The 20945-nt window shown below is 37.0% G+C and overlaps 1 protein-coding gene across 1 annotated transcript; it reads right to left on the minus strand.

The window, feature by feature from the left end:
• On the minus strand, nt 1-11151 carry CA1 (carbonic anhydrase I). The gene is made up of 8 exons (XM_010182670.1): nt 11115-11151; nt 10715-10912; nt 9439-9557; nt 7496-7591; nt 6549-6611; nt 5682-5837; nt 4556-4654; nt 1-183 (listed from the first exon to the last, which is right to left on the minus strand). The coding sequence occupies exons 1-8, from the start codon at nt 11149-11151 to the stop codon at nt 1-3; spliced, it is 951 nt and encodes a 316-aa protein (XP_010180972.1).
• Between the last annotated feature and the right edge of the window lie 9794 nt (nt 11152-20945).

The following is a 20945-nucleotide window of genomic DNA, read 5'->3' on the forward strand; positions in this document are numbered from 1 at the left end:
TCACTGCTCCCAAAATGGCATAGCTTGGTCCTGCATCCCCTCAGGCTCCACAGATCCTGCCAGGCCAGCACCCCATGGCAGCACCACCCTTTGCTCATCTGCTGGAAGCCACCAGGATGCCTTCGGGACGAAGGGTACTCGGGGATCAGGTGCCTTGTTGTCTACCCAGCCTCCTTTTGTACCCTTCCAAGAGAAATCTTACACCTTTGGTTGACTTAGTGCTGCGACTGATAGCCCTTAAAGAAATTAGTTACAGTGTACTGTACTAGTGTGAACACAAACTCATAGGTGTATTTTCCCAACACATATATTATTTAAGCTGACTTGGCTTTAGCTACACAGTGGTGAACTTTGTGGCACAATTTAATTTGTTGATTTTAAACAAATGGTGTTATCTCTTCATTACCTTAGAGCATTGCAAAAGACTTAATGGCCTAAGCAGTCAAAAAATAAATGTTTTTTAGTTGACCTCTGTGCTAATGCAGAAAAAATGTGAGTAAGGCATGCAAGGAAGCTGTAATTCATTACCATAATGTAGGCAGCGGTACACCATTAATCCTGGTGGGATTTTTTTCAGCAATCTTTAAATTTTCTTTTCTTAGATAAGTAATGAAATCAAGAAATTCAGAATATCTAGTAAATGTGTTGTTTTTGATAAGCAGCTTTGCTTGAAAAACAATTTCGAAAGTTTCAAGCTCTAGTATTACAAGTGGGCATTTTCAACATGGTCTACTGCAACTGACTTCAATTTTAAGTGTTTTTTTTCCACTGCCCAGCGTTGTTACTAGCTGCTTCCAAGCCCCACATTTCCCATCCCGTTCTGCTGGGCTCACTTAGCACTGCAGCCCTGCCTTGCTGCACCTGTTATGGGTGGGATTAGAGATGCGGAGGATTCTCAGAAAGTCCTATAAAAGAAGTGAGACCTCTTGTACAAGGTCTTTCCTTTTCTAAAAGATCTACAGACCCTACAGTAAAATCCCTAAGCTGTATCAGGAGTTATTAAATAGGCCTCCTTATGTTATCTTACCATCATGGTTTTATCTGGGCATTCTCACAGCACAATTACCAGTTGATACCTATGTGGTTGTGACACTACATTTCTTCTTTCACCATGAGGGAATAGTTGAACTAGGAAGGTTTTTCTAAAGAAAAAAATTAATGTGGAACAATTTTATGTTTTTCCTTATAATCCCAATAACGGAATCCTAGTTAATGTGCTCGGCAGAGATCAAGATGGAAGGGGTTGCTGGAGCCTGACCTGAAGTCCATTCTGCTGATCAGATGCTAAATGCTAAGTGTAACTAGCATTTTTTTTCACAGCTGTGGAGGTACACAAGGGGACTTCATTTTAGCAGAGTTACTGTATTTTGAAAGTCTTTGCAAGGTAAGGAGAAGCATAGCAGAATTTCTCTCTCTGAGTTGCATCTGTGATAGCTTTTTTTTTTTCCTGTTTGGGACTAAAGGTGATTTACTGTGGGATTTGGCTATTGATACACACCAGACAGATACCAGTATTTTTATGTATGGATAAAATATCGAGCAGGAAATGAGAAAACAATTAATTCTGGTAAAAGGCAGAAATTATATTCTTAAATAAGACTTAGAATATTTTATATTTTTCTGTGTATTTCTTTTTGGCATTGAGAAATCACCCCTTCAAACTACTGCGTTGGGTAATTTTAATTTCCTTCTCTTTATATGGCCAGCAAGTACCATTAGATGCTAATATAGTGGTAGGTTTATGTCCTAAAATAAAATCCCACTTGTATTCTGTTCTCTTTCTTTGCTATAAAGATAAGAGATCTCTCCTTCCCTGGTAGTCGGAGTCTAGAGATACTATGAAATGAGCTTGCCTTTCCTTGATCAAGTCAAGGACATCCTTTGCCTTACTATTTCCTAGACTATGAATTGCTTATTCATTTTTTTCGTTGTCATAATCAGACCCATATGATTTTCACAGTTGTTCCTACTTGATGTTTTCTCTTGTATTTTATTAAAGTAATTTTTCTGGAGGAGCTACACAGAAAAAAGCAGAGTGAAGCTATTTATGTTGGAGATGAACTTGAGACAAACAGATAGATCCAGCTGCACACTTCCGGTCACTCTTGTGCACACATGCAAAGGTCTCCAACTGGTTGAACCCACAGCTCTGCATGTCAGGCCTGCTCTAAACCTGAGCTATTACAAGATATAGGTCAGGATGCTACCTAAAGAGTTTTTTAAAGAGACTCTGAATGAAACAGCTCCACATAGGAAATTATTGTTCTGCCTAACACATTTGTTCCTCTTTTTCAGATTTGTATCCATTGTGATATGGATCCTCTGTGAATTTTATTTTTTTTGCCATCACAAGGAAGATGCCTCCTCTGAAACCAGTCAAACCAATATAGGTGTGCCTCCATTCTCATTTCTTCCACAAGCACAATCAGATTTTCTTCTGGAGAACTGAGAGGAGTTAAAATTATTATCTTCCTGTTCATGGCAGTTAAAGGGATGATGCAGTTGTTGCATGAGGGCAGAGGCAAGTGCTGTGGCTCCAGGATCACTCATTAAGAAGGCATCAATTACCTCAGGGAATTACTGGCCTCTTTGTAATTCTTTTTGCAAGCTAATGAACAGAAAGAGACATTTTACTTGCTTCGCTTAATAAGGTAATAGGAATAGGTAATGCTGATGAGGATGACAGGAATATCTGACTGAATGTTGATTTGTCTGCTTTTTAATTAGCACAGAAGCGGAGACTGCTTTTGAATACTGAGCTCCTCATTCCTATGCTCATGAGTTCCCATTTTGCTCATGATTTTGCATCAGGGATTGATATTCTTAGGAAAAGCAGCTTTTTTGACAAAATATTCTTGTTCATAAAGGTGGAGTTCTAAGACTAAGCTGAAGTATGAAATTTTAGCTGCCATGTGCTTATCTGCAGTTTATGCTCACTATTCTGTACTTTCAATTTCCCCTTTAGCAGCAAGTTAGAAGAATAAACTAAATGACCTCGCTTTTTTTTTTCTTCTAATGTAAATTGCTTGTGATATCTCAAAACCTATTTAATACGGAAAGTTAGTCATAGATATGGTATCTGTTTTGGAATGGAGTAAAGAAAGGTCTTGGTATTATTTTATTATCTTTTTTACAAGTGCATTGCATTGAATTAAGTGAGTCTTGACTTCTGTCATCATGCTTAACAGGCTAGTGGCACAAGGGAATGGTACACAAGCCAACCAGGTATAGGATAATTTGTTTGGGGCAAGTAATTATTTATTAATGATTTCACATATTCTAGTGTGATAATTATTGCCACTACATTATGGTGGGGACTCACAGACCAAGGCCTTATTGGTCCAGTGGCTGAATACACACACACTGGTTACCTGAAAAGATAGGACTTCTGTCTCACTGAATGCAGCTGACTGCAGGAGAGGTGGCATTTTGCATTTAAAGCAATTCAGCTTTTGAACATGTTGGGAACATGGATTTGAAAATTTTTAGTACTTTATGGAGGAAATGTGAGGTACTGTAAATGTTTACAGCACTGCTTTTACTGTATAGTCAAAGGCATGCAAATATTAAAGAAGAAACTTTATCTGTAGCAACATGTGCTGCAAAACCCCAACAGATAATAGTCATTTACGTAATGTAGTGAAGGTACTTCATCTTTCAAGCAAGTAACATTTAAGTTATATGATGGGGTCAACTGGAAACCTAGTTTCTGTTCTAGTGCTTTATGTTGTTCCTTATAGAATCTGACCTTATCTTTTTCAGACCTTTGCCACTGCTGGATAATAAATAGTTCAGTTGTCACTGCTGGAGCCATTTACAAAGCTGAGTACTGCTCAGCTTGAGAAAGTGGAATCGGTGCCATAAGTGTATGGTTTGAATGCACAGACAGGTGCTTTATTTTTCCAGAGACATATGTCTAATAATTCTTTATTAGATGCTGCAGGTGAAATAAAACAGCAATTATCACACAACTTCCTTTAAAACAGATAGCATAGCACTGTTACAATACTGTTTCCTTTTAAAACACTTTCTTTATGAAATTAATTTTAATCCGGTATATATCAGCTAAACTAGAAAAACATTTTATTAGCCAAATCAACAATAGCTCATTAGTAACTGCCATCAATTGTAGCAATTTCATTGCAAAACCCAACATATATCTCATACAGTTGCATAAAATCTCCTTGTGGGAAGCTGAGTACTGATTAATTACTGAACAATTACTTTGCTTCTTATCACCATGGTTTACTTAGTACATCAGAAGGAATGTGAATATTCATTAAAAAATTTAAAGTACATTTCACTGTTAAAAGTTATGCATTCAAACAGATTAATTGACTACCACAAAAAAGAATATATAGATTAATTCCAGTAACAGCACTTGCCAAATGCCACAGTGAATTACAACAGCTTCTGGCAGGACAGGAATATTGCAGCTAAGAACAGGTTCTCATTTCTTTGGTAGATTGTTCCATAGCCTTTGTCTGGATGTGTTGCTCTTGATGAGCAGACTGTGCTCCAGATCTGCTGTGGTTGTCTGGAATTACCCTCTCACCACTCTGCCTTTCAGCAGCTGGGGTTGCCGGTGATTGCTCAGGATGGGACGAGGTGCTTCCCCTTCAGCAGAAGACAGGATTGTGCGGAACTGAGCCAGCTAAATGGGGCAAGGAAGGAAGGGACATCTTTAGCTTTTCTCTTTCATATTGCACATCAGTGAGAAATCACTATACTTTCCAACTTTCTATTTTTTTAAAAAATTACACTTCAGAATATTGAATTAATCTAGTGGTGAGTCAGGATTTATGTGTGCTATCACCTATGTATAAAGCTTAGAGTTTCATAAACCAAAAAGATTACCAATTGTGAAGGTAAAAATAAATGCCTAAGAACTAATTCAACTTTACTTTAAACATTGTTTTTTTATGTCAAACTTTTGTACCCTGTCTATTGAACAGCCAAATTAATAACACTTTAAACAAATATTAAGGTTCTTCATAATACCCAAATTATTTCTACATGCATGCTTTTTATTTTCAAAGATTCAAAGTACTTAACTAGCCTTACCTGAAAGTTATTAATTCAGACACCTTTGGAAGGACAGGTGGTAATAATTTAACTACATAAAACTGTTTCATAAGAGTTTAGAACAAAAAGAATACTTACTTTTTTAAAGCCAGTGAGGGATATTTAGCTTGTCTTACAGACATTATTAGGAAATAATGCAATAATAAAGCAATTGGTACAGCTCCCAACCACTCTACAATAGCACTGAATGGAGAACTGTATAGATTTGATGAAAGTATTAATTTCTTTCGGGGATTCTTGCGAGAATGAAGATAGGAAGAATTCAGCTTTCTGCTTGGCTTCTGCTTTGGGAAAAACAGCACTGCAAGGAAGTTTAAACAAGAAAATCGCCTTTCTTGGAGTAATGGAAGCAACTCCACCAATCTGAAGTCATCTTATCTCAATTCCCACAAGACTTTGTAAGATGTGAGTAGCCTAACCTGGCTGAGGCAGAATAATAAGTGTTTGTTAAAAGCAGTAATGTGGTGCAAAGGTATTACTCATTTTACAGTAAAAATGAGACAAATAAACCTAATTAAAAGAAGCAATACCATTTAAATTGAAAATGTCCCTGAAGCTAAAAGAAAATAAGGGTCTTGTTCCTTGTAATACCATACCTGCTCTGAGCTGATAGTAATTGGCTCTTTAAGGATAATCCAGATGACGCTCTCACGGAGGGGAGGATGAGTCAGAGAGCCATTGTAGGTCCAGTAATCCAAGGATTTAGGCAGTAGGCTTGAAGGATCAAAATCAGAAAAGGGAGCTTGCTTACCCTGTGGAAGATACATGGGATTAATGAAACCCAAAAGTAAAATAGGATTTACATCTCGGGTTACAAAGGAGTTTGTTCCAAATCAGAGGAGGTAATTTCAAAACACTAGTGTTTTGTCATAGCATCACAGGTGAGTTGCTCACCCTAGTAATAAGTTTGACACATTCTCAGTCAAAGTCTGCATTCCTTTTTAAAAATCCTATGGAAGGGCCTATATTGTATTCAGATATTCAGATTGTATCTCTGTCTATCTTGTGACTTTATGAGAGGCTTAGTGGGAATAGTCACTGCTTTACAAGACACCTTAAGAAAAGTGCAGTTCTGGTGTTATTTCTTCTCCCTTTTTTCCCCTCCTTCAACTGAGCAAAACTTCAGTTTGGTTATTGTGAGGTTGTTCTGGTGGTGGACACCGGGCTAATTGTAAATAGAGACAGATGGATGAAAGTGTAGGATTAGATAGGAATCAGGAACTGTGTACTCTTATACAAAGAGTCCATAACTGTCTATGGGGTAGAGCCCCAACAATACAAAATAGTCTATGTGATCAAATAAACTCATGTCCAGGATCATGCTTTCGGCTCCCACATCTCAACAGCCTCCTTCAGCTGAACCCCTGCATTACTGTGAAGTCCTCAAAAAGGCAGGTGAGAGACTGTAGATTTTAATTTAACTGCTCCATATATTATGATGATCAGGCGGTGATGATGTTTACCTTAGTCTTTACTGAACCCAGTGCCTTCAAGACACCCTTCAGGTTTTCATTGCATAAGCCAAGCTGTAAACAAAAAAAAATACTTTAAAATCCTAAAAATGAAACAATAGTTTTATTCTAACAGAATCAAGAATAAGGATATGCTTTATAAATGTTGATTAGTTTAACTTTGCAAACCCACTATGAATGAGAGAGAGTTTAGGACTTTTGAGGAAATAACAGGAAGTTTTGCTTCTGCTTTGCAGGGTAATGCAAACAGTAGTGTGAAAAAAATCTGTGGTTCAGAAGTATATCATTGCTTTGATTGTATGGGCTTATCCTTGAAATTCAGTTTGAAAGCATTCAGAAAGATGGTTTTGTTGTTACCTTTATGGAAATGTGAACTATGAATAATTATATTTTAGCAGTGTACAATAATATATAACACTATTTTATGATATTTCCTTAATAAAACAAAGTCATTAATAATAAGTACATTTTTTCTCCTTCAGTTGCTTTTGAAAGGCTAAAGATGTTGTGCATGGATTCAAGATTTCGTGGAGTTCTGCTTTAGAATTTTCTTTTCTGATGGACAGACAATAGCACCACAGGTGACTCAAACGGTCTTTCTGTGAAAGTACATATGCTGCAGAGGGAGTGAAGAGCAAACACAAAAGGTGTGGGCATTGCCTGTTACTAAGGTGGATGAAATACCACAAGCTTACCAGCACTCATGCCTCTAAAGCACAGGTCTGCTTGAAAGCTCTGTGGATGAAATGGGGATTTAGGAAAAACATTCATGTAGAAGCATGGGCAAGTTGGCAACGTGTGCTAAATCAGGGGAAGAGACAGTCATCTCCACCGATTTAGCACAAACATATGGTTTTTTCTAGTCCTCATCACTGACTGCAGTTTTGATAAGGAAAGGGAAGAGACACGCGTGTGTTTTCAGTGTGTCAGTAACTGACCTTCAGGAAGACAGTGACAATAGCCAAGCCATCCGGCTTGTCAGAAGCCTCAGCTGCACTTGAATACTTGTCCGCGTTCCAGTGAACGAAATGGAGCTAAAAAGCAATTGACAGGATCATTTTTGCTGGTTCTACTGCAAGTAAATTCTGTAATTTGAATAAAATACTCAGAAACACCACTCTGCACTCTTAGGGTCTGAGCGTGAAACTCAGAACGTGCTTGTGAATGTCTGCAAATTTATGGTGTTCTGCTGAATTGCCCTGGCATTGTCAGGACTCATACCCTGGCTTTATCTTGGGGTATGCAGAACTGCACATATTCCTGAAAGCAATTCAGGGGTAAGTACACAGGAACATGGAAAATCACAGCTTACAAGGGACATATATTTTTCTAACTACTGCTAATGTCTCCTGTGCATGCATTTATTTCCATATCTTTAAAAATGTAATATATTAAGTAGCATTTTGAGGAGTGTAACCACTTTGTTACACGTAGTGCAGTATCTCTTCACAATAGTCCCATTTACTGCAAAAGATTGATGGTATGGCCATGAACATCATGACTGTGGATGGTTTATATTCAACACAGATATTTTAACAAGTATTTGACAGTATTTGCTTTAATAGAGTTTTAAGGAACTTTTGTTCAGCCTACTATGTTGTATATTATATCTTGGGCTATTTTTTGTGGAATATAGATTTATTTCCAAAACTTATAGAACCTGGAAATCATAAGAATTTCTTTAAATGCCTTCTCACCTATGAATATGCTTAGCAATTCCTTAGTAACTATGCAGCTCTGTGGCAATAGTCTAATCTCAGATTATTTGTACAGTATGTCACCAAAAATACCAAAACTTCTTAAAATACAAGGAGAAGACTCTAAAGTATGGAAATTAATATGGAAATCATCATATAATGCACATAATCATAAAACTCTTATTTAAATCAGACTTAAAAAAATTCTGGTACTTTTTAAAGCTGAGTTGCTCTTTTCCACTTAACTTCTTTACTGTTTCAAAATATTTTAAACTACTGATCCAAAGCAAACTAATAAACACTTAAACATGTGCTGCTTAAACACAGCTTAACTGCACTATCTCTTTACAACAGAAAGCAATCCTAAAGGGACACCCCTTTCTTATCTTGGCTGTATCGAATGAGATAGCTTTAGCAACAGTGGAAAATTTCCTATTAGGAACACGCTTCTGGCTGTGTGCTCCTATTGCCTAAATTAAAAACGAATAATCCATCTCATTAGTTTGTCATGTTGTAACGTTCCTAAAATCTAAAAAGCTGCCAAAGATAACATTACATGGATTGAACACGAATTGTTTGTTGGCATGTTGATGACTATTAGCTAAGGCATTGGAAAACAAATAGAACCTGTTACTTTAGAAATGGGTTTAATTTTTGTAAAACAGACTTTGCTTCATTATCTGAAGACATTTAATGTACTTGAGAGCTGCTGGGATCCTTACTAAATAACTTTTTACCTCTTTCTCTTCATTATTTTCTTATTTGTTTTTCTTTAAAAGCCAGAAAAAAATCACCTTAGTGTGATCAGCATGTGGGGAGCTCCAGCTGCAATTATAGTGGAGCACAGGGTGATCAGAATCTCTAAAAAGCAGCTGATTTAGTTTTAAGCTGAATGTACTTGTACAGCTGACCTTTTTAACATTTAGCAGATGCTACTTACTTTTGTAACTGCACCTTTCAGCCCTATTTCATTATTTAAATATAGATTTAGATTATCTAAATTAAGATTAGTAAACACTGACTACAAAACCCAATTTGCTCTTGCAAAGCCAACTTGCAGAGATGGTGCTGCTTTTGCAAAATAAAATAAGTAAGTTATCTACATATGCTTTTATTTTCCTAGGGATGATGCATGTGACTAGACTCTGAAAACCTGACTTTGACTTTTCTTTCACTGACTGTACCTCTGAGGCATATTTCATTCCATCCACCGTGTGCTCTGAGCCTTCCTCATCAGTTTGGCCCCAGTGGAAATGAAACTGCCTCAGTCTGTATGTTCCGGATAGAGGTCCGCCAGTCAACACTGCAAACACATGAAGTATGGTAAAAACATCAATCAGAACGGTCTTCCTGATAGTTAAGTTATAGATTTCAGAGATTTTATTACATGCAAGCATTTTTCTCCATGTTAACATGTTTTGATATTAGATTATTTTTGAACATCTGGAGAAAAAATAATAGCAGTTTCTGCAGTTAAGCCAAAGTTATGAAGGTTTTAACTCTAGGTACATATATAAGCACATTGGTTATTGTAAGTCCGCATGTCTCCACAATACAGTTCCAAAATTCAGGCGACATTTATGTGAATATACCTTATACTCCAGAGAAAAAAAAACCAAAAGGAAAAATAATGCAGAAAAACAACAGCTTGCCAGAAACAGTAATCAGAGTTTAATAACTGAAGAACAAACTGTCCTAACTCATAAAATTAATTTCCCACTAAAATTTGTATTATTCACGATATTCTTTTAAACATCTCTTTCTCTACAGAAATAACAGGTATAGGTACTTGATGTTTTCTGAGTTTAGATTATGAGATGCTCAGATGTCATTGACACTATTTATTGGTCTTTATCATTAATTCCCTGCTTACAAGCGCATAAATGTGTATTGATTCCCACTGTGGTGATAGGCACCTATAATTGTGCATGATGCTTAGAAATATGTGCCTGGAGTTCTTGTAGCACTTGCAATATTATACATCAGCACAAATATATCTCCTTTGCTATCCTTTCCTCTCTGAAGAAAAAACCTAGTCCAGAATGATTCCATATGGAGTTATGCTGTAACTTTTAGATATTTATAAATCTTCCACTGCATATTGATTAAAAAAAAAAGCACTATGGGGTAACTGTGTTTAGAAACTCTTCTCCTACCTTCCCCTCCACAGATCTGTGATTATCCTGGAGGTTTCCTACTGGGAAGTTACCAGTCCTTTTGCCATTAACACAAGAACACTTCCCAGCAAGTCCTAATTTCAAAGAACACAATTTGGATCTTCTGGGACACTTAAAGTGTGTTGCCAACAAGTTCAACAAAATTAGCAAGCATACTCTAACTGATATAAATACTCCTGAAAGGCAACTAGCCTTGTTTTCCATATGAATTAGATCTAAAAAAAAAAAAAGGGAAAAAAGAAAATGTCTCACATCCCTCTCTCCGGATCCGCTTTTGACTAACCTGACTGATTGTCCTTATCCTCAAAATTCACGTGGAATGAATGTCCAACATTGATGATCTCTTTGCATGTGGAAGGTTTCCAAGCAATCTGGAGGAGGCCCAGAGATGCATCTTTTTTGACTTCCTTGGTTTTAATATCAATAGGAGATTGACGGTCTCCGTTGGCAATAGGGTATAACTTGTGCCAGTGGTCAGGTCCTAGACAAAATAAATAAATATTTGAAGTTTTCTAATTCTGTAACAGCACTGAATTCATGACACCTTCTCTTGGAACCAATTGTATACAGATAATTGATATGTTAATAATACATGTAATTCTAAAGATTTTTTTATAAGGAAATGAAAGAAATGTTCAATATATTATGAGTAAATCTGATTTTATATTAAAGAGAGCTTTTACCATTGTCGCCTTCGTAACTCCAGTTTAAACTTGCCATATTTTCCTCCTTGCAATGTACTGCCTTATTTAAAAACAAACTACTGGTGCAGATGAAAGCTGCTAAGACAAGATCTCTGCTTTGATTCTCTTCTGAATTTCTAACTTATGCCTGGGCTTTTATATCCCTGCTTAAACAGTAAGGACAGTAATATTTTCTAACCAAGCTTTATTGATTTCATATGATTTCAGAATGGCATGAGAAACTGATAAGAGAAAGGATTGTAATAAGGAAACAGTGTGGTTTGCAACCTGTTTACTTTTTGATTCAGTACATATATAAAGACAAATTAGTTGAATGCCAAATTAAAATTTACATAATTCTTACTGTTCAAAAGTTGTACAAAGACCTTTACACTACATCTTCACAATTCAAATGATAATTATGGTGTAAAAGTGCATTCTTCACAGAAAGCAATGGGATGCTCAGCCTTTTTGAAAATTCACGTCAATGATTTAAGACATCTGTGTGTAGATTTTAGGACATTAATTTTGACAATCACTAAAAAATAGTTGACCTCAGTAGCTTTTAGTGGTGGAAAATGAATAACAACAACAGTGTAAAACAAGATGGTCACTATTACAGTAATATGACTAGCAATGCTCCCATTAATAGAAGAGGTCTACTAAGTCCTACCAGCTTCAGGTGTTTTGGGAGTGGTCTCAAGCCATTTCTGTACTGCTGGGAATCTTTAAGACAATCTTGTTGGGGACTGTTACCTGATTAAGTGCATGATTGAAGTCCAACTTCCTAAGCTTTCTCCTGAAGTAGGTCCTATCTTGTAGTTCACAAATATTTACACACAATCACATATTTCTTTAGTGATAAGATACCATGCCCTGATTCTCTGTTTTAAAGCTAAGTTCTACTAATGCATATGGGATGTTGCCTGGCTTAAACCCTGTCTCATATGTGCTTAAAAGCAGGATTGTATTTTTAGGACCATATGTTTGACAAATACTGCTGCATAGTTAAATAGTTGTGGTATTATCTATATTCATAACTATTTGAACTGAGTGTATGGAATAATTATTTCTATATAAAATAAGCTTTATTGTAGACTAAGTAAGCATTGCCTTGTCATCCTGCGTTGCAAAAATGGAACCTGTTGACATTTTCCTGTTTTTCTTGCAGACTATTCTCAGTAATAGGAAACTACTGATATCTGCCTTTGCAGATGTCCGCAGCTGACGTCAGGAATTTCAGATACCATTGTGCAAGTAATGTTATAACCTGAAAAACTTGTGGCATGGATGCCTAGGAAAATAACAGCTTTTATGTGTGTCTCAGTTATAGGCAGATTGCAGTTTTCTGTTCATTTTTTGTTGTGGTTCAGGAATTATGTTTGATCAGAATGGAAATGTTCGAAGGAAAATTACCACCGCAAACTTCTGCTGAAAGACGGACAGCTTCACCTGCTTAGTCCCTAACCAATTTCCTAGTCAGATTGCTAAAATGATATCAGTGTTTCACCACATAATGAAATTTCTGCTTGAAGTGAAGAGTGCACAGTTTAAGGTCCCTGGGCACAGTGTAAACTCTGTGAGAAACAAAGACAGCAAAACTAATAGATCAGCTGGAAATATTAGGTTTGTTGGACCTGGCCAGTTATTAACTTGTAGTTCTCCAGTGGGGAGTCTGAAGACCTCAGTAACCAGGCTTGCGTCAAGCCTTCAGCATCCTGTTTGGGCAAGGGGAACTGGGAATCCTGCCACTGTCTTGGCTGCTGTGGGCTGGACTGGCTGTGATAAATTACTGCCATGTTTAGCACTGAAACAGACTCAGGCTGGTGTTGGTGACTATTTTGAACATTCAGAAACCAAAGTTGGCACCAGACACTAAAATGGTGCAGCACACTGCTCTGGAGAACCAAACTGTACCATAGGCAGCCCAGGAGAAGCAAAAAAAGCCACCTTCATCCTGGGCACTCAGGACTTGCAACCTCTCTCCTGCTGCAGGAGAAGATTTAGGGTTTGGGTCCAAGTTACAAGGTTACCAGTGACACGGAAGTGGCCCAGCTTCCTGGGTGGTTAAGTGGGACAGACAAACCTGGGACACTGGGGCAAAGGTGTTCATGGCTCAAGGGTTTTTCACTTTGAGAACTCTTTTGAATGTGTTTGTGGGGGAAATTAGCAGCCATCAGTAAACTTTATAAATTCTTTAAAGAATGGTTTTGCAACAGAATGTGTTTCTCACAGAACAGAAACCCTGATTTTTTACCAGATCTGATGTAAATTACCATCGTTCCTTTGGAATAATGGAGGATAAGCTCTTCCATTCCCATGAGAACCACAGCTCCAAAATTACTGCAGTTGTTCACACTCACAGCAGGGTGAAAAAAACAGAAACCCCTCTATTTCTTGTCTGCTCTTAGTCATCTGTAGACAATGTTGGTCACTGCGAGTTAGTTATATGGATAATATCAAAGACCTTCTCTCAGTGGTCAAGAACTATCGGCTGGACCACTGTAAAAAACAAGTGACCAGTTAGATAGGACTAATTCAAAGAGATCTGAAATTGTGTTTGCAGTTTGAGTGAAACAGACGGTGCATTTCAGCATGGTATGGGGACAATGTATTATAAAGAAATTCAGTGACAAAGAATACAGAAGAGGGAGGCAAGATAATTTTGAATTTGTTAACAAAAAAAAGTAATCTAGTTTTGGGAATAACAGCCAAAAGCAATATAAATCTTGTCTTGTTAGACAGATGCAATGGGACTATAATATGGAAAAATTGCCATAGTATCTTTTGTTTGATCAGATAATCAATGTCAATTTTCTGACTATGAAAAATATTCTTTCTGCGCGAGGTGAGCATGGCAGAGAGTCAGTAAAATGATCTCATGGAAGAGGAGCCAAAATTTCAGAATTGTGACCTTTTTACTGTCCCATCAGCCAGGCTCTAAAGTAATTCTAGACCTCTGATTTAAATGCAGCAGACTGTGTGTGACTGACAGAACAACTGGTTTGCTGCTTGAAACCCAACACAACTGACTTGATTCCTCCCATTACACCCTTTTATGCCTCCCTAAGTGCATTTCAGCTTTTAACTATGAGCCTGTCATTGTTGCTAAAATATTTAATTACTAGTATTTCTTAATTAAAGTCTAAGCTGCTGGTTCTTACAACTTTAAATTAAAACCTGTCAAAAACAATATTTTTTTTTTTCTGAATGAATATAGAGAATAAGGTTAATGTTACGAAGGAGCTCTTGAGCTCATGGAGAGCTCATGAACCAGGATTCAAAGGAAAAGTATCCAGAATCCAGTATTTCTTTGAATAGATTTAGCACTGATTTTAATTCCTGAAGTTACAATAAGGCTTTATGATCAACCTTTCTCCAGATGACAAAGAAATTATGTTTGACTTTAAACAAAGTCCCAGGAACTAAGGTGATGCAACTTGGGAAGGGTGGCTGACATTTTACTGCTTGTTGCACAGCACTTGCCATTTGGGCGACTCCTTTCAGTTTCGTCTTCTACCTGACAAAAACATTTCAAGGCTTTTTAAAAAAACTTCATGCTAGAAAGACATCTGAACTCAAAGACCACTGAATTTTTTTTAAAATAAAAGTTTTTTACAATTTGTAATGGGATTCAAGTAAACTATCTATAAATGTAAGTTAAATAATATGATTTAAAATATTTGATATTTATTTTTGCAGCTCTTCTACATTCCTCCAGATTACTTGTAGTCCAGACTTTGTTACATTATACTAACGCATTACAACTATGGGAATAAATTGCTGAGACAGCAATGACAAAAAATGTCCCAGCAGCACAGGGCATAAGAAAGTTGAGGATCATGGATGATAACAAGCTCTGTAAAACACAAGCCTGTATTCCATTAACCCCTGATTATTGCCTCCACATTTTAGGCTATCCACACTCTGCAGGGAAAGCGTTTGCGCCTTTCCAGGAAACTGAGATTAAAGAAACGTGATATCCTTGGCAAAACCTTCACAGTATAAATATCCCTGGCTTTCCAGATCAGTGTGGACAAAGTTTTAATGTCTCAAGTTCTGAACCTGCAAACCACTATAGATGTGTTTATGCATAGCAGGACCTTATTTGCAAGTATTAAATGAAAAATTAACATAGCATAGGAATGAATACAAAATAGAGATTTTAAGGGCACTGGATAGAAAAAACAGAAAAATTTTCTGAAAAATATGAAATTACAAGAACATTGAAAGGAAATTTTTCATTTTTTAAATGTCAAATACCACATTTTTATAGGAAATTTATTTGTGAAGAAAATCCTACAAAAAGTTTCAGAAATATTTCACTAGCTCTCATAGTGATCCTTTTAAGCTAATGTTTACAGAGTATCAAGATATCGTTGTTTGTAATGCTCTGGTCAAAATTAAATAAGATGTATTAGATAATCTTCCCTTATAGCTATTGTAAATAAACTAGTGGGAGGGAAGTTGCGAAGTTATGGAAGTTTTGGAGAAAACTAGAAGGAGGGCACTTCCTCATGCACATCAGGCATCGCTCGATCTGAGGAAGCTCAGGCCATGCTTGGGTGAAGTATTGTGTAGGGTGCAAGAGGTAAGGATCGCCTTAAAAATAAAAGAAGATTGTATAGTATATATTGGACTGTGGCATAAGGCAGGAGATAATAGGACACAAGTGGTTGTGAAAGAGCTGTTGTCTCATATTACCTCACATCTGCTTCCTGCTTTGCTAATGGGAGAGATACAGCTCGGTTTGTCTGTGCATGGGCCTGCTTATTGTGGGAAGGATCAAACCTGGCCTCTCCTCGTGGGGGGAAAAATTTCAGCTTAACTGGGGAGTTTTATCTGCTATGGGCCTCAGCTTTCGGCTTTTAATACTAACTGAGCATTTAATTTCAAGTGATGAAAGATAATACATCTCTATTTTTATTTGCAGACAGATCTATAAAATATAAAACCATCTGTCCTATAACTCCCTGTCCCAGTTATGAGAACAGCCAAAATCTGAAGCAAGGAAAAAAGCTTGTGTCCAAATAATGAAGTATCCATAATATTTTCATGTTACCAGGTGTTCTGTCAGCCTATGTAGTCCGTATTTTCTAGCAAACACCAACAAAACATTACAAATGCCATTACGCACCTCTTATTCAGGGAATCTATTGAATTTGACATGTAAATACCAGAATGGATTTGTAGCAGTGGGATGATGACCAAAAATCAGCCTCATAAGGTGAACATGACATGGTAATAAAGACAAATTTTATTATTTGCACATATACTGATGAAATATTAAATGATGTATATCAGAAATAATGGGGTAGTTCTATGGGAGGTTTTTCCCTTTTAATTCTGTACCTTAATATGAAAGAAGCATATGCAGCTGCAACAGACTTAAACTGTTTTATAAACATAACATAGGAACGAGAAAGTCAGACTGCTATGATGATACCTTTTACTTGCCTTACATGAGGGGTTTTCAGCCCTTTGATTTCAATATTTACCAGCAAATATACAGAAAATCAAAGCCTACTGAAAGCAGTTTTGTTGTTCTCAGTTGTCTTTCACCTTGAGAAGAATCCGCAGACACCAGGACTTGGAGGCAGAAGCTGAAAATGACATTTCTGTGCCATAAGACTGCAGAAAACTGTTACCTGCATGATACATTTTCAGGATTTAGACCCTTCGGTTGGAGCAGCTGATCCATTTGAACACAGCTTTGCCAAGTGTAACTGCTATTATCACCTGGGAACAAATTTGAGCTGTATGTGTGGAGCAGTTACTTGTCTGAGGTGACCAGTATTCTCTGTGTGTATTTAATTTTCAGAGTTCTGCACAAAACACTATGTAAATAACTACTTCACTGATCTGTGACAATATCTATATGCTGGAAATTTCCTTAGGCATAAATAGATCTTATTATTTTGTACAGAACTGACTGGTGGATAAATAAAGAAAAATAAATGCCTTCTTTCAGAGGTATTACTGACTCTGGAAAGTGCAGTGTTTTAATCAAAACATTGCTCCTGATAGACAGAAAACCTTTTAAGCAGAATGAGGCAGTCACAGAGTCTCCTGCTGAGAAGGCTTTCTGCAGAGAGCTGTGCCCTCTGCTGCTTGCTTGAGCACAGTGAGAAATAGCAGTAAGAAACTTAGCCAGTATCCCTTTGACTCGAAACAGAGGTGAAATGGGGCAATTCAACGACGTCTTCTAACCTAACTATTTTTATAGGGTAATGTTGTTGTCCAAAAGTGATTTCTGATATTAGGTTTTTTGTGTAAATGCTGCAGAAATATTTCATGTAAGATTTAATGAAAGATGTAAGCTGCATTGAGTGGCTGAGAAATTTTTTTGTTCTGTTTTCAGTCTCTGAAGAGACTAAGCAATGAAAAACTGAAGCAGCAGAAATTCCAAGAAGTTAATTTTTCTTTTGCCAGTGAGAAAGCATTAAAATTCATGCTTTCTTCAGAAAGAGTGAGTAAGAAAGCGCTAACTCTTCCATCAAAACAGCAGTAGCAAAACAAGTGGTATGTGGCTACTAAAAGGGTCTTTTTATTATTGTTGAACTTTTTTTTCATCAAATACTGCTTGAAACTCGATTCAAGGATTATTTGGTTATGTCTCTGGCTGGCTATTCTGACTTAAATTTGCCATGCCTTTTAATTTTACTGTCCACATTGGTGATAGTCATGAAGAGTAATTTCTGTGAGCCAGTTAGGGATGCGGCATTCATTTGGGATGCCAAATGCTAAATGCTATAATTAACTAAACAGGCTAACAAAAATTAGGTGTTTAAACAGATAAATCATGATATCTTTTCTATTCTTAAATGAACAACAACTTTCCCAAATAAAAAAAGCCTGATAAGCCTGACAAGGATCTGCTTGCTCTGTTTCCCCTAGTTTCTGTTGTAGTTTAGATTAACTACATGTCCCATGCTCCCTGCCACCATGAAATCACACTCTGTACTACCTAGTTATCATGCTCCTCTGACAGAGGTAACAAAAAAATAAACTCTGGTGTACTGGAAAAGGATCAAAGAGAACGGTGTGTGTCCCAGGTCAATGGAGCAGACTGCAGGTCTCGGTTTAAAAAAAGAAAAGTTTTCCAGCCCTTTTCTGTGCAGAGATGGCCTTGAAAATGTGAAGCAATGTAAATAGACTGAGATGGAGGAAAGGAGTCGATGAGTTGATCACAGTGTGACAACAGACAGTAAGTATGAGTGTTACCGAAAGCAGAGAAGTTCATGATGGCACATCCACATACTCAGGCTCTCACCTCTTCAGAAAACTTAAGAAGAAATCCTGAAAAATAAACCTCCCTGTCCCTTGCCATCTCCCTGGGCATTGCCCTTCCCTTTGCATGCTGACAGAGTAGGGATGTGGGAGACCATGAAGGAGTCTCCCAGTTATTACACTTCAGATCTGATGATCTTTAACTCACAGGACAGATCATAAAAAAATCAGATTTACTACTTTTGTGAAAGAATTCACATTCTCTGTGTTTCCTTGCAGTTTTCCCCAATTTTGCACTTCCCCGTAGCAGTGTCTCAAAAAATGCCTGTTCTTACTCAAAATGACTATCCTCTTGTGTTTCCTTAGTGGAAGATTAAAACCACTCAGATGATCTCAGTAACAGCACTCTTTGGCAGCTTTCTGAAGTGACAAGAAAACAGTTCTAAATAAAGGTATTTTGGGTTCTGTGTTTTAGAAACTGAACAAGAAATTGTGAAGAGTCTGGGGGAAGGCTCCAAGATGCCAACAGGACATGGAAGACCTGCAGAAGTATTAGTGATGCTGCAAAAAATCTGAAGGGTGCAGAATAAAATGGGGCCAGATTGGAACTGAAGATGTAAGAAGATGGAAAGGAAATACATGTGCAGAAGAACCTGATGGGATAAGAGTTCTAGCCTGTGGTGCCTTCACACACCTTGAGAATCTCTAATGCAGATACATAGAACAAGGCTATCTTAACGCTGCTTCACATTAGCAACAAAAGATTACTGTCCTTTATAATAATCATTCTGTACTTTGATGGAGATACTAATGTTAAGTGAAGGCTGGTCCTTCTTTTTCTCATCCTTGTATTGCTCTCTGCCAAATACAGCAACCATAGAACTTCTGTTCACTATTTTTCCTACAGAAGTAGTGCTCTGGGTGTTTTCTTAACTGTCCATGTGATGCTCTTGTTGCCTTTGCACTAAAACCTGCTGTCCCCGTGGGAAGGTTAAGCTCATCTAATGTGAGACTTCGGACTTCAGATATTTTCCCTTATTGTTTCACTATTGCCTTCTTGAACATCAGCCTACAGAGTACCTGAATGATTCTTGTACATTAACCCTACATATTTCTTCATACATGGCCAGCCATGCTAGAAGTATATTTATTTCATTCAGAGACTACTGAGAACAGTAGTTCTTCTATGTCTTTCCAAAATTTGTATCACTAAGTGAAATGAAATTTTAGCAACCATTCTAAAAAGAAATTTTGCAAGCAGGTCATATGCTAAGTAAAACTAATATATGTCATTTTAATATATGTTCTGAAGCATATGTAAGATATTTTGGGGTTGCTCTTTGTGCAGGAGGTTGGATTAGATGACTGCCTGAGATCTCTTCCAGTTTTTATGGTTCTGTGACTGAAGCTTTTTTCTGTAATGTTATAAAACGTTTCCCTGTCACTATGAAAAATATTGGAACACTAGATAAGAGTTGTATTGAATTTCAGCAAAGCTGGTTTATTTTCTGTTTATTTTCCATTATCAGATAGAGGAATCAAAGAATGTGTTGTACAGAGAATATGTCCAGACTTAAAGATAAGATGAATGAGTCAGAGATGTGGGCATCACCTAGGGAATTTTGAACGTTGTTGTGCAACAGTTTTTATAATTCATTACATTTGGATTAAGACATACATAGATAATGGCTGCTCTCTGAATTTTTATCCGTGGTGAAATCAACCATGTGAATAAAGTAAAACTGCAAACAGTCCAGAACTTATCACTTTGTTAAGATAAACTAATAGAATTGAGAGTTCAGAGATGCATATTTGTAGGAAAAACAGGGTATCCAGCAAGTGACTGTGTGGGATGGTGTGAGATGAAGATGATCTCACCTATTACAAACAGGAGACTAGTTCTAAATAAAGGGGCTTATGAAAGCTATAATTAGCTAATGCTTCCTGAAAGCTTAACTAAACTGTTGGGTTTTTTCCATTCCAAAGTGCAATACCATAGTGAGATCAGATATCATGTAGTAAATGCAGACAGGGAAACAAATCTCATATACACAAAATCATCTGCCATTATTTCACGACAAGCTTGTAAACTCTCTGAAACAGATAATTTTCCTTTAATGATGCTGCAATTGCCGAAGGACTGTTTACTTATTATCTTGGAATGTAATAAGCACATCACTATTAATTGCCACCGATACATGTTAATTTTATTTACATATCCACAGGTGATGCTTCTTTAATCTCTAAACTGCGTTGTAAATTCTGAAGAGAGCAGATGGATTTCTGAAGACAGCAGAATCCCTTGACTCTTAAAAGCATCCTTACTTTTCTCAGAAGTGGTTCAATTGCTGTTTTATTTACTGTTTAAAGTGTTCATGGTGTCAACATAATAACCTGACGAAAGATGGCTGTGTCTGTTCTGCATGAATCTTATTCCCTGTACCCAAATAGTTTTCAAAGTCCACAATATGCATCAGTTCATGGACTGATGAGAATAAGCAAAGAGCCATGGGAGATCCTTCCTCTCACAGAGGGCCAGCAGATGTGGCCTGGCTTTTGCTGTTGACACATGGGTAACAGAGGGAAGCACTAAAAAAGGAG

This window comes from Mesitornis unicolor, unplaced genomic scaffold, assembly GCF_000695765.1.
Source record: "Mesitornis unicolor isolate BGI_N332 unplaced genomic scaffold, ASM69576v1 scaffold1784, whole genome shotgun sequence".
Lineage (NCBI taxonomy): Eukaryota > Metazoa > Chordata > Aves > Mesitornithiformes > Mesitornithidae > Mesitornis > Mesitornis unicolor.